General features: G+C 37.9%; 1 protein-coding gene across 1 annotated transcript in view; it reads right to left on the minus strand.

Moving 5' to 3' along the window:
* The window catches only part of LOC124616676 (39S ribosomal protein L15, mitochondrial), a 61,034-nt gene that overhangs the window by 19,038 nt on the left and 27,336 nt on the right, over positions 1-14,660 (minus strand). Inside the window, exon 3 of the mRNA XM_047145005.1 lies at positions 12,944-13,109. Within this exon, the coding sequence (XP_047000961.1) occupies positions 12,944-13,109 (166 nt within the window). The remainder of the gene's footprint in view (positions 1-12,943; positions 13,110-14,660) is intronic.

The raw sequence follows: 14,660 nt of genomic DNA on the forward strand, positions 1-14,660 counted from the left end.
TGGAAACCATTGCAGTAACAACTACTTCTACCAGCAGTATATGCCGACATTTTGTCATAGAGCACAACACGAAGTTACAATACCTAGTGGAGATGGGGGCAGAAGCATCAGACTAGGGCAACTTGTCTACCATGCTGGAGCTGCAATGACTTATCTGTTTTCTGCTAATGGCTAAAATTAAAACATTCGGTTGGGTTACATTGTTGCTTAACCTCTGACAACAGTGTACATTTGAGAGACAGTTCACAGTAGCTGATACATCACACCCTATGATAGGAACCAATTTCTTATCCTTTTATGATTTGATACCTAACCTATTATTCCAGCAGCTGATTGATTCAATTACAAACCTGAATACTCCAGAGAAGGCATGTTGTGTCACCCGGAAGATCGTACATACTGTCGCAGGAAATATGCGGCACACAAGATTACTGAATGGCTTTCTTGGAATCACTCAACAATCATCTACTCTCCACCATTTAAACACACAATGGTGCATCATGTTTTCACCATTCCAGCCCCACCATCTCACACTTGCCCTAAACATTTGATGTCAGAGAAGTTGAAAGTTGTGAAGCAGGAATTCTGTAGCATACTGCCACACGCCATTTGCAGCTTTCTGTATAGCAGCTGGGTGGCTACAATCCATGTGATACCTAAGAAGAAGAATGGATGGCATCCATGTGGCGATTACTGTCATCTCAATGCGAGGATCATCCTGGTTTGGTATCCATGTCACACATAGAAGAATTTTTTTCCAGTGTTCATGGTAAGACTATTATCAACCACTGATCTTGTCCAGGCATACTGTTATATCCCTGTTGCTACAGAAAATATTCACAAAACAGCAGCGACAACATAGTTCAGCCTATTTGAGTTCACTAGGATGCAACACAGCACAAACATTCCAATATTTCATGGATGAGATCACTAGGGACTTAGACTTCTGTTGTGTCTATATAGATGACATACTGGAGATGCCTGCATCAGAAGAATAAAATTTTCAGTATCTGGCGCAGGTATTTTATAGCAAATGCACAAAAGGCTTGGTAATTAATCCTTCAAAGTGTACTTTTAAAGTGAGAGAGGTGCAATTTCTTGGTTGCATGGGAGATTAGCATGGTATTCGACTGCCACAGGATAAGGTAGGAGCCATAAGCAAATACCCTCACCCTGTTACAATCAGATAGGTAAGCTGTTTTCTAGTTGTCATAAATTTTTATCAAACATTCATATACAATCATGCATTGATAACTCCCCTCCTGAATGAACTTCTTAGAGGTGCTCCAAAGCCAAATGCCAATGTGCATTGGACAACATAGGTGGATGACACTCTTCAAGCTGTGAAAGCATTAACTGCAGAGGTTGCACATTTGGCACAAGCTCCACTAGCGCTTATGGTTGATGCTTCATCTACCACTGTTGGTGCTGTACTCTAACAGCAGGTTGAGCATTTTCGGCAGCCCACTGTGTTCTTCTGTTGTCACCTTCACAGCAGTGTTGGAAAACATGTGATTGCGAACTATATGCCACTGTCAAGAAGTTCAGGCATCCATTAGAAGGTCGACTGTTCACTATTTATACAGATCACAAGCTGCTAACTTATGCTTTCACTATAAAACCGGAGAAAGCATTTTCGAAGCAGCAATGCCATCTAGATTACATTAGCCAATTCACTACCTGCATTGTCTATGTACAAGGGCAGTTGAATGCATCAGCGGATGCTCTCTTGCATGTAGAAGTTGTATATGCTACAGCATTATTGATCTTGATGCCTTCACACAGGCCAATAACGTAACAAGGAGTTATGTGATTTACTGAAACAACTGGGAGGACTGAGGCTGCACTGTGTCGTGATGCCTGAAGTAAATGTAAAATTATATTGTGATCTGTTAGGAGTGAAAGCACATCCATTTGTGACAACAATTTTGAACACAAGCAACTGCATCGGTACACAATCTGGCACATCCAGAAGTATGAGGTCATCTTAGATTGGTCAAGCAAAGCTTTGTCCTGGAATGCAAGCAGATTGCAAAACTTTTGTCAAACAATGCACAGAGTGTCAGAGGAACAAGATAACACAACATGTCAGACCACCGTTACGCGCATTTCTACCACCTAATCAACATTGCAAACGTGTGCACGCTGATACTGTAGGCCCACTCACAGTCTCCAATGGCTACAATTATTGTCTCATGGTTGTGGATTAATTCACCAAGTGGCCTGAAGCATTCCCCGTCAAAGACATCACAGCTGGAACCATAATACAAACATTATTTCATAGTAGGATTCCCAGATTCAGGGGTGACAACTTTAGGCTTACTTTTCCAAAGCATTCAAAAGCTATCTGAAGTCTATGGCAGCAGAATTAGTATATGGGCAAACATTATATCTGACAAGAGAATTCATGCACAGCACCAGACTTTGCCACCAGATTAACGGAGCACAGAAACCAACTTAGGTCAACGGCACGCAGAAGTCAGTTTGGGGTTCACAGCTCTTGATAACTGCACACCAATTTTCTGATGTAGTGATGCAGTATGCAAGTCATTCAACCACCATCTGATGGACTCTATCTGGAGACAAGCAGAAGCAACAACACATTCCAAATTAGAATCAATGGTCTGCCTACTACCATAGCACTAGACCAACTCAAGCCTGCATTTTTCGATGCACTGCACACTGCAAACATCACAGGATCCACACAAGCAAAAGATGAGAATGCAGTGCCAGAAAATATTCCAGGGCACCAGTCACCGTGAGACACAATGGATGCCAGACAACTCGATGAAGAAAATGAGGCCAAAGATTGGTACATTACATCCACTGGAATTGGAATCACTGACTCCACTACCATAACATTAAGTTTCAAGAAAGCAGTGGTGATGCATGTTCAAAGATACACAAAGTTTATACCATTAGCACTGTGGAGGCAATGTCATGTACTGCTCATTCTGCCCGCGCAAGTGTACAGTGATGCTTAAACATTCCAAGAAATTGCAGTTCCAATATATTACCCTAGTTATTCTTTGACTTGAGAGTTCTAGATTATTCCATGCTTCTTATCACCCTGACTCTTGTCCTCTCATACTTGTAAGCTGTCTCGTACATGTTATATGTGGAAATAAGTTCTTGGTTCTATCTGATAAGCTCATAGCGAACTGTATTACAAGAGTAATGCTGACAATTTTTGTTTCAGAGCATGCAATGATATGGTTATCACCACCCTTGCAGAATTTGAACTAAATGCCCAGTGAGAGGCACATAAAAAGGGTGGGAGATGAAAAAGGGGAGGAGATGACTGTCCTATCATCTCCTCCCCATTACTACCTGGGTTTGTATGATCCATCCTAGGTTTCAGGACAGGGATCATTATTGCTTCCCTCCAATGATCAGGGTATTGTCCCTCAGACCAGATTCCTTTAATAAGCACAGGGAGGTACTACTTCAACTCAATGCAATGTAGCAACAGGTCATAGTGCACTTTCGCTCTGGTATTGTACTGCAAACCATAGGTAGTGCATCCCCTAACTCCTCCACACAATAGAAGCAGTTATATTCCTTCAATGACAGCTGGAGCTAAAGTCCAACTACGCCCTCTCAGCTAATTTCAATCTGCTTTGGAAGGTTGGATCTTTACTGCTATTGGGTGTAATTTCTTCAAAGATCCTTGTATACATCTTGTATACAATTGAATCTGATCAAAAGTCAGTCACAGATATTGTGTGTAAATAAAACGTAACATTCCATTTCAATGCCAAAATCCTATCTTCCCACACTTACTTGATGAGTATTTATCAGCCAGTATAGCGAATCATGGTAAAAATGCATTATAATTCACTGAAAGAGGAAGGTGCTATGGGAACATCGATGCATCCAAAGTTCAAAAAAAGCTTTTAACATTGCAAACAAACAGAAGTTCAGTTAAATCAAAGTGACTATGAAAAAAGTGTGTTTGAAGTTACAGGGGCTACCAGAGAGTAATCAGATGTTTTGAGCATAATGAAATGAAATTGTTTTTGGTTAACCTTAAATAAGTTGAAAGTGTGATCCAGCTGGAAACTGGAATAGAAAGCAGTGTACTTCTGGCTTTCTTCAGCATGTGAATTGACTGACACAGCCAGAATGGAATATGACCTACAGTGTGAAAGCATGTCATACTCAAATACTGGGATAAGTACAAATATAATATTAGACTCACATGTAATATGTATATTTTATCTTGCCTAAATAATGTGTCACTTTCACAAAATTTTGTGCATGTGATAAATACAAAATGGCTCTGTTGCTTTTGATTCAATGTTAATGTTAGGTCCTCCATAACTATCTGCATCAACTGGTTCACAACTGAGAATGGCAGAACTACTTCAGCTTAATGCCTAGTCGATTCCTGTGATGTTCAAACCATACTTTATGTTGATAACTAAGGATAGTGTTCCTAGGACTTCCGAGAAAAATGCAGGAATTTTTTCATGTGTGGAAAACCCAGAATTTTTTTTTTTTTTTTTTTAATTCTGGAAATTTTTCCTTGTTTTAGTTTTCAGATAAAGTTTTGAAATTTTGAGTGGTAAGAACTGATACACTAACAAGAAATTCTACGTAAGCCCGCTACAGCAGCAGTAAAACATGAACAAGAGAATAAAACCAAAATAAAGTTTTAGTTCCAAAGAAGATGCAACATTTACAACAAGAGAACACAGTATACACACAAGTGTCTGCCAACAACAAAATTTATCAAAGGCTTTAGGAAGAAGACTATACAATACTTTGTAGCAACAAACTGCTTTCGATGAGCATGATGTTACAACTGTTTACATTTTTAACAGGTCATGGGAAAATATTACGAATGGTGGTTTGAGAAGTATTACCTTTGAAGTAAATTTCCTTTTACGCAAGATGAACTATATTACATATGGTAGTCAGCGATGAATTTCTTAAATCATGGAATGTTTTACTCTCATTCAAAACTAACCACTTTGAGGGCTAGCCACTTAGAAAAATTTCAGGTCCAAAAGACCAGCAATTTATACCAGTATTTAATACTTTCTGGCACATTTGTGTTTGATCTTAAAGAATAGCATATGCTAAAAAAGACTGATTAGATTACATTAGATTGACTTTCATTCCAATTGATCCGCAGTGAGGAGGTCCTCCAGGATGTAGAACATGTCAGAAAAACAATACATGACAAATATTTACAACTAAAATAAACTAATGTACCATCCCACAGGTTCCAAGTGGAATGATCGTCATTTTTTAATGAACACTATATGAAAGAGTCATTTTACAAATACTAATGCACTGAACTTAAAATAAAAAAGTTTATTTATTTATTTATGAGGTGATAAACATGTAATACAACTACTATAATACTTATTTACAATGAACACATTACTGCACTGAATTTGTGCAGAAGTTATATTGTACTTTTTACACACACACACACACACACACACACACACACACACACACACACACACACACAAATCAGTTGGTTTTACTGAGAAATTCATCAATGGAGTAGGTTGTTAAGCTTTTTATGGCTGCTGGTAAGTTATTGAAAATGTGTGTTCCTGAATAATGCACACCTTTTTGTACAAGACTAAGTGACTTTAAATCCTTGTGAAGATTATTCTTATTTCTAGTATTGATTCCATGAATTGAGCTGTTGGTTTGAAAAAGTGATATTTTTAATGACAAATTTCATCAAGGAATAAATATACAGGGTGATTCAAAAAGAATACCACAACTTTAAAAATGTGTATTTAATGAAAGAAACATAATATAACCTTCTGTTATACATCATTACAAAGAGTATTTAAAAAGGTTTTTTTTTCACTCAAAAACAAGTTCAGAGATGTTCAATATGGCCCCCTCCAGACACACGAGCAATATCAACACGATACTCCAACTCGTTCCACACTCTCTGTAGCATATCAGGCGTAACAGTTTGGATAGCTGCTGTTATTTCTCGTTTCAAATCATCAATGGTGGCTGGGAGAGGTGGCCAAAACACCATATCCTTAACATACCCCCATAAGAAAAAATCGCAGGGGGTAAGATCAGGGCTTCTTGGAGGCCTGTGATGAAGTGCTCTGTCACGGGCTGCCTGGCGGCCGATCCATCGCCTCGGGCAGTTGACGTTCAGGTAGTTAAGGACAGATAAGTGCCAATGTGGTGGCGCTCCATCCTGCTGAAATATGAATTGTTGTGCTTCTTGTTTGAGCTGAGGGAACAGCCAATTCTCTAACATCTCCAGATACTGTAGTCCAGTTACAGTAGCACCTTCGAAGAAAAAGGGACCAAAAACTTTATTGGCTGAAATGGCACAGAAAACGTTCACCTTAGGCGAGTCACGTTCATACTGAGTTGTTTCCCGCGGATTCTCAGTGCCCCATATACAGACATTGTGACGGTTGACTTTCCCGTTAGTGTGGAAAGTTGCTTCATCACTAAACACAATCTTTGAAACGAAAGATTCATCTGTTTCCATTTGAGCAAGGATAAAATCACAGAAATCGATTCTTTTAATCTTATCAGCTGCAGACAGTGCTTGAACCAATTTCAGACGATAAGGTTTCATAACTAACCTTTTTCGTAGGACTCTCCATACAGTTGATTGTGGAATTTGCAGCTCTCTGCTAGCTCTGCGAGTCGATTTTCCTGGGCTGCGAACTTTTCCCTTTGCACAAACACCCATTCTCTGTAAACTGTTTATACCAACGTTTAATACACCACCTATCAGGAGGTTTAACACCATACTTCGTTCGAAATGCACGCTGAACAACTGTCGTCGATTCACTTCTGCCGTACTCAATAACACAAAAAGCTTTCTGTTGAGCGGTCGCCATCTTAGCATCAACTGACGCTGACGCCTAGTCAACAGCGCCTCAAGTGAACAAATGTACAACTAAATGAAACTTTATAGCTCCCTTAATTCGCCGACAGATAGTGCTTAGCTCTGCCTTTTTTCGTTGCAGAGTTTTAAATTCCTAAAGTTGTGGTATTCTTTTTGAATCACCCTGTATTGGAAAGCAGTAGTTAGTATCCCTAGTTCCCTAAACAGGCTTCTGCAGGATGTTCTTGAGTTCACACCACATATAACTGTTACTGCACGTTTTTGTGCCCAGAAAACTTTAGCTTGGCTTGATGAATTACCCCAAAAAATAATCCCATATGACATTATGGAATAAAAGTAAGCATAGTATGCCAGCATTTTCATTTTTATATCCCCTTTGTCTGACAATTCGTATTGCAAATAGAGATTTGTTAAGACGCTTCAGCAGTTCTGTGGTGTGCTCCTCCCAGTTGAATTTATTATCAAGCTGTAATCCCAAGAATTTAACACTGTCCACTTCTTCTATCTGCTCGTCGTCATATGTTAGGCATATACTCGTGGGACACCCCTTACAAGTTCTGAACTGCATGTAGAGTGTTTTTTCATAGTTTAGTGACAAAGAATTGGCTACGAACTAGTGATTAATGTCCACAAATATTTTATTAGCTGATCTTTCTAATACTACACTTGATTTGTTATTTATTGTAATGTTTGTGTCATCAGCAAACAAAACGAACTTGGCATCTGGTAATGTTACTGATGAAAGGTCATTGATATGCACAAGAAAAAGTAAGTGCCCCAAAATGGAACCTTGTGGCACCCCACATGTGATTAGTTCCCAGTTGGATGATGCCTGATAGCTTGATACATGTCTCTTTCCTAATCACACCCTTTGTTTCCTGCCAGAGATATAAGATTTGAACCATTTTGCTGCATTTTCTGTTACACTATAATATTCTAATTTATTTAAAAGGATATTGTGATTTACACAGTCAAAATGCCTTTGACAGATCACAAAATATACCAATTGCCTGCAATTTTTTTGTCTAATGAATTAAGCACATTTTCACTGTAAGTGTAGATAGCCTTCTCAATATCAGAACCCTTTAGAAATCCAAACTGTGACTTTGACAGTATGTTATTTGAGATAAGATGGTTATAAAGCTGATTGTACATTACTTTTTCTAAAATTTTTGAGAATGCTGGCAACAGTGAAATTGGATGGAAATTTGCTGCTATTTCTCTATCTCCCTTCTTAAACAGTGGCTTAACTTCAGCATATTTCAACCATTCAGGAAATATTCCACTGATAAACGACTGGTTACACAGATAGCTTAATATGTTACTTAGTTCAGAATCATATTCTTCAATTAACTTTGTTGATATTTCATCATACTCACTAGATGTTTTTGATTTTAAAGATTTTATGATGGACATTATTAGTGCTGGGGTAGTGAGGATCAAATTCGTATTATGGAAGTTACTTGAAATGTCTGGTCTGAGGTATTCCATAGCAGCATTTACTGAACCTGACAACCCCATCTTTTCAGTAGCAGTTACAAAATGTTTGTTAAAAAGTTCTGCAACACTATACACATCTATCACCACAGTATAATTTATTCTTAATGCTATTTGTTCCTCTCCATGTCTGGTTCTACTGGTCTCCTCCTTCACTATATCCCATATTGCCTTTATTTTGTTATCTGATATGACTATCTTTTCCTTGTAATATATTTGCTTTGATGTCCATATTAAGTTCGAATAAGGTAAGCACTTTATTAGCAAAAGTGTTATATTTTTCATTCATACCATGAGCACTGTAAACATCAGTCCAGTGAATGTCTGAGGAGTGTCCTAAAATAATCAATTTTTGGCTTATTGATTACCCTCTTGGGCTCAGATTTAACAATTTAACAATATTGTATGTGAAAGCTTAGCTTTTCTTTTGTCTATACTGTATTACATTAATTTAAACCATTAACATTTCCTGATCGTTTGTTGATATTACTTAACAAGAATGTTGCTATTGGCTGACTACATTACATGTCCTGTCCTTTTGTGTGTTCATGCTACTTAACAGTGATGTTGCAATGAGCTGACTACATCACATGTTCTATGCTCTGATTATCCACTGTCATTGGCTGGTGAGGTCATGTGACATAAGCTATGACAACACAATTTTGCAGTTTTTCAGAATCTACTGTGTTGTATTTGGTGGAATTTGTATTTATACGTCTGTAATACAAAAGTATGCAGTGTGCGTATTGCTGTGCATCAAAGATCTTTCCAAAACATGTTGTTTTTTGCTGGGTTTCACTTCCGAAAATGCCAGGTAGTTCTACACAGGTGTATAAAACCTTTAGCATTCAAAGGATTGATAAGTTTTACAGCTCTGAGGGTAAGTATATTGTCACTTAACATGGAAAAAAGGTACTTTCACTCTGGAAAAAAGTGTATTTTTAACTGGGAGATCTGGGAAACATTCAAGAATATTTTTTTCTTGTCCGTGTATACACCCTGTAACTGCTTTCCTGAGTTGACAGCAAACTAATTGAATGTTACACTGAACTGTCTCACAGATAAGTTATCATTCTTTTACAATTTTATTTGTAGTTGTTATTCTGCTTTTGTCCCATTCTCTGCTTGTTATTAAAGCTATTATGTCAGTGGCTGTGACTACTTTACATGCTTCTCCTCTCATTATTAAAAACTTCAAAGCGAAACTTTCTCAAGCTGATGGTTAAGTACTCTGATTTAGACCAAAAATGCTCTTATTATTATGCATATTTACATTTTATATCAATGCACTTTGTCCAAAATTTGTCTAGTGGCTAGATTCCACCCATGAAGTTTGTTTCTAGGTCTACAATGTACTCATCTAGAGCTGCCAAACTTCTCCAGCCATAAATTTATGTAGAAATAGGAATTTTGGATAGCAGAGATGGTCATATCTGTTGTCTAATACAGATGTTTCACCAATTCATACAGCAAATACCTAAGGTTTCCTGTTGTAGAGGCATGTTTATGAGCAGATGTTGTCCTATTTTTTTCCACTGAGAGTCCAGGTTTATTCATTCTTCCACAAAGTTGATTCAGGAGACTTTGGCAGTATTTTTCAGGCATGATTTTAATCTTTGCAGGGCAGTCAGTCAGAAGATTACATTTAGTATTTATCTACATGTACATCTACATCCATACTCTGCAAGGCACCATACGGTGCATGGCGGAGGGTACCCTGTACTGTAACTAGTCATTTCCTTTCTTGTTCCACTCGCAGATTGAGCAAGGGAAAAACGACTGTTTGTATGCCTACGTATTAGCCATAATTTCTTTTATCTTTGTGGTCCCTATGCAAAATGTGTGTCAGTTACAGTAGGATTGTTCTGAAGTCAGCTTTATGTGCCGGTTCTATAAACTTTCTCGGTAATGTCCTTCAAAATGAATGTCTTCTTCCCTCCAGGGATTCCTACTTGCGCTCCCAAAGCATATCCGTAATGTTTCCATGCTAATTGAACCTACCAGTAACAAATCTAGCAGCCTGCTCCTGAATTGTGTCAATGTCTTCTTTCAATGCTTTCTGGTGCAGATCCCAGACACCTAAGCAGTACTCAAGAATAGGTTGCACTAGTGTCCTATATGCAGTCTCCTCACCAATGAACAACACTTTCCTAAATTCTCACAATAAACCAAAATCGGCCATTCGCCTTCCCTACCACAATATTTGCATGCTCGTTCCATTTCATATTGCCTCACAGCATTAAGCCCAGATATTTAAACGACACGACTGCATCAAGCAGGACACTACTAATGCTGTACCTGAGCATTATGGGTTTGTTTTTCCTACTCATCTGCATTAGCTTAAATTTTTCTACATTAAAAGCCAAGTGCCATTCATCACATGAAGTAGAAATTTTGTCTAGGTCATCTTGTATCAATCTACAGTCACTTATCTTTGACACCTTCCTGTACATCACAGTATCATCAACAAAAAACTGTAGAGTGCTGCCCACTCTGTCTGCCATTTCATTTACGTATATAGAAATCAGCAGTAGTCCTATCACACTTCCCTGAAGCATTCCTGATGTTACCCTTGTCGCAATGGGGTACTGTGTTGAATGCTTTTCGGAAATCTGGAAGTCTGCAATCTGCTCTTTGTCTATAGTTCGCAATATATTGTGAGGGAATAGAGCAAGCCGGGTTTCACATGAGCAACACTTTCTAAAGCTGTGCTGATTTGTCCTTTCAGCCTCCAGGAAATTTATTATATTTGAACTCTGAATATGCTCTAGGATTCTGCAACACCAATGTTAAGCATATAGATCTGTAATTTTGCAGATCTGTTCTTTTACCCTTCTGATACACAGGAGTTACAAAATACTGGCCATAACTGTTGAGAAGGAATCAACTTCATCCCCTCTGGTACAGGGCCATTGAGTTTCCTGCAATGTTTTTATTGCTGTCTTGCTTTTGGTGAAGTGGTTAACCCAAATCTGATCCAGAGTTAAAAACGAACTTACAGAATAAATTATAATTTTTTTGTGTGTCTCAAAAAATTGCCAAGAAATTTATTGTCAAATGTTTATGTGGTCAGCATTCAACTGATGGGGTAATCAGCTTGCACAAAGCTTTCTGAAAGTTGATTTGTCATGCAGAGTGACCATCTTCATCCTTCTGATATGCCTTCAGTGTCAGTTTGTACAATCACCTTTACATTCTACCTTGTCTAATATGATACTGGGCACTTTCTCAATGTTTTCATGGATGGTTACAGTTTTGGAACTTCCTCCTATAAATCATTTTTGAGAGAAGTAATACTGCATTTGAAGTGAGCTAACTATGTCATAGTTATTGAAAATGAAGTTATAAACTTCTTATAAAGCTTTGGCATAAGGCTCTGGAATAATTTTTATCAACAGTAAAGTGAAGTATCCCAATGAATCCATTTGAAAGAAACACACACAACTATTCTGAAAATCCATACAAACAAAACTAATCTGCATATCAAGCTGACTCTTTGAATTCATCTTTGCACAACATTTGCCAGTGTGAAATAAAGCTTCATTCATGTCGATGCTGCCTGTGTTCCAGGCCAAGAATTTGACTGTTTGCTCTTGCACAGTTAATGGAGAGTTTCCTCGTGGTAAGTGATATCTGCTATCCTGTGCTAGTTAATAATCCCCGTGGGGAAATGGAAGATGATTTGCACCCTAGTGACCATTTTCCCCTGCGGATCCACCAGCCAGGTGAAGCAACACCATCTAACAAGCCATCTAAATGGATGTTAAAGCCAAATTGACACTTTTACAGCACTTGGCTGTATTCAGACTTAAATACTACACAAGCAGGAAATGATAGAACATACAACTACTGTCATCCACAGGGCTGCATATGTTTCTATCCTGAAGTACTCCCTTAAACTTGGCAGATGGCCTATTCCAGGGTCAGTAACAGGGGAGCAGCACTGTGAAATTTCCAATGTTATCCATCTGATGACAATCTTGCAGCATTTCACATTGCTCTGGCAAAAGCTTAGCTCATTATCAGAAAGACCAAAAATAGTTATGGCAAGAAATTTGACAATCTATGAACTATTTCACATCACCAGCAAAGCTATGGGAGTCTTAGAGACTGATCAATGGAAAGGCATAATGTGTGCAATGCAGTGGTCATGAAGGACAAGAAAGGATTTTGGCATTGAAATGGAATGTTACGTTTTATTTACACACAATATCTGTGACTGACTTTTGATCAGATTCAATTGTATACAAGATGTCAGAATTAATATTCACCTACACATTTAAAATTATATTGCATGAAACGTTATCTCCGTTCCCAGCAGTAAGTAAACTGAAAATGTTCTCCTGCGGTCAGAAAAATCAGTGTGCAGTATTCTCAAAATATGTTTTAAAGTGGCACACTATTGAAATAGTTAACACACACATCTGGCTACAGTTTTAATTCTGTCTATGATAATATTATGTAGAGTATTTAAGAAATTGGAAATTTAATAAATAATTGGTAAGTGTGTTGGAAACTTTTTTTTCAAATGCTCTACACAAACAGTGTTAGCTGAAAGAAAGAATTTTCATACTTAGTTCCTCTCACCTCATCTGTTAACTGAAAGCCATAGTGATGCTGATCTGGGACAATAGAAAACAGCCCAGTATTGCAAATAGCAGTCAGATCAATTGGTTGAGAGCTATCAAGACGATCAGTGTCTAACAGTTTCTGAAGCTGCAGCAAAGATAATGGTGGATACTGTCTTCTTAAACTGCAACAAGCATCATACACTAAAAATGTGAAATTCCATCTTATGTGTACAGAATAGAAAAATATACACAGTTTTAAATTAATCAGTGCACAATAACAACTGAGAAAATAAAAATGCAATGCTTGCTCTTGTTATCCCACATATCATGTTTGCCTTACTGACAGTTCTGCTTGCTGTACATTGTAAAATTAATGCAAACTATGAAATGGGAATAGTTGCAAAAACCTTCGTCATTTTTATGTATGATGATTGAATATTATTATGCAACACATCACTGTACTGTAATTTCTTAACTACATACTAATTACAATCACACAGATCATAGTGATATGAAAATTCTCTATTACATCCTGTATCTTCGCTGTCTTCTGATATTGGTAAAATTTTTACCTCGGTGGCTCCAATTAGTTTTTAATACGTGGGGGAAACAAATGAAAATGAGTCAGATGGAAAACATTAAGTAAATAGTTAATTATTTCACAAGTAATCGTCATAACTGTTAATATATTTATACCACTGCGAACAAGACAGTCAATGTCCTCTTAGCAAAATGTTTGCGCTGTACCCAGGTGTGCACATCTTCATCCAAAGTAAATCAATGGTCACAAATGTCTTTCTTCAAGGCTCTGAAAAAATATGGAAATCACATATGGAGAGATTGGGACTGTGTGGAGGATGTGTAGGGGCTCCCCGGTCAAATGACTGCAGCATACTCTAAACATCCTTGACAACATGTGGACACACCTGGGTACAATCATGGACTGATGTCGCATTACAAAGCATTAACATACACTGAAAGATTGTCACATACCTAAAGTCATCGTACAAGCTAATAAGAATACATAAAACATTACTTAGTTTTATGCAACATGCCTGTGGTATTTCGATGCCATTTGTTAACTACCCGTATGGTGCACAAAGACTCCTTAGGGTTCTAAATGGAAAACTGTCAAGTTATATGGCGGGAAGCCTGAGACTTTGTACGTCAAAAGGGGACTTTTATATAATAGAGGGAAACATTCCACGTGGGAAAAATATATCATTTTGACAAATGTCTGCTTGTGTCTGTGTACGTGCGGATAGATATGCATGTGTGTGCGAGTGTATACCCCTTCTTTCCCCCTAAGGTAAGTCTTTCCGCTCCCGGGATTGGAATGACTCCTTACCCTCTCCCTTAAAACCCACATCCCTTCGTCTTTCCCTCTCCTTCCCTCTTTCCTGATGAGGCAACAGTTTGTTGCGAAAGCTTGAATTTCATGTGTATGTTTGTGTGTCTATCGACCTGCCAGCACTTTCGTTCGGTAAGTCACATCATTTAGATATAAAAGGGGACTTTTAATTACGCGTACTGAATTCAGTATCATTATTTACACTTGCCACGTGTGAAATGAAAATTATGATAAAAGGATGAAAGAGGCCCATCTTGCTCAGGTTGAAAGCACCTGTTCATGTTTTTACAGTATTTTCAATTTAAAATTTGGCTCTTTTTAAAGCTTTGCCTTAAGAAAAACACAAATTAGTTCCTGTTATTTACCCAGGCATATTTTGACA

This window comes from Schistocerca americana, chromosome 5 (genome assembly GCF_021461395.2).
Source record: "Schistocerca americana isolate TAMUIC-IGC-003095 chromosome 5, iqSchAmer2.1, whole genome shotgun sequence".
In the NCBI taxonomy this organism is placed as follows: domain Eukaryota; kingdom Metazoa; phylum Arthropoda; class Insecta; order Orthoptera; family Acrididae; genus Schistocerca; species Schistocerca americana.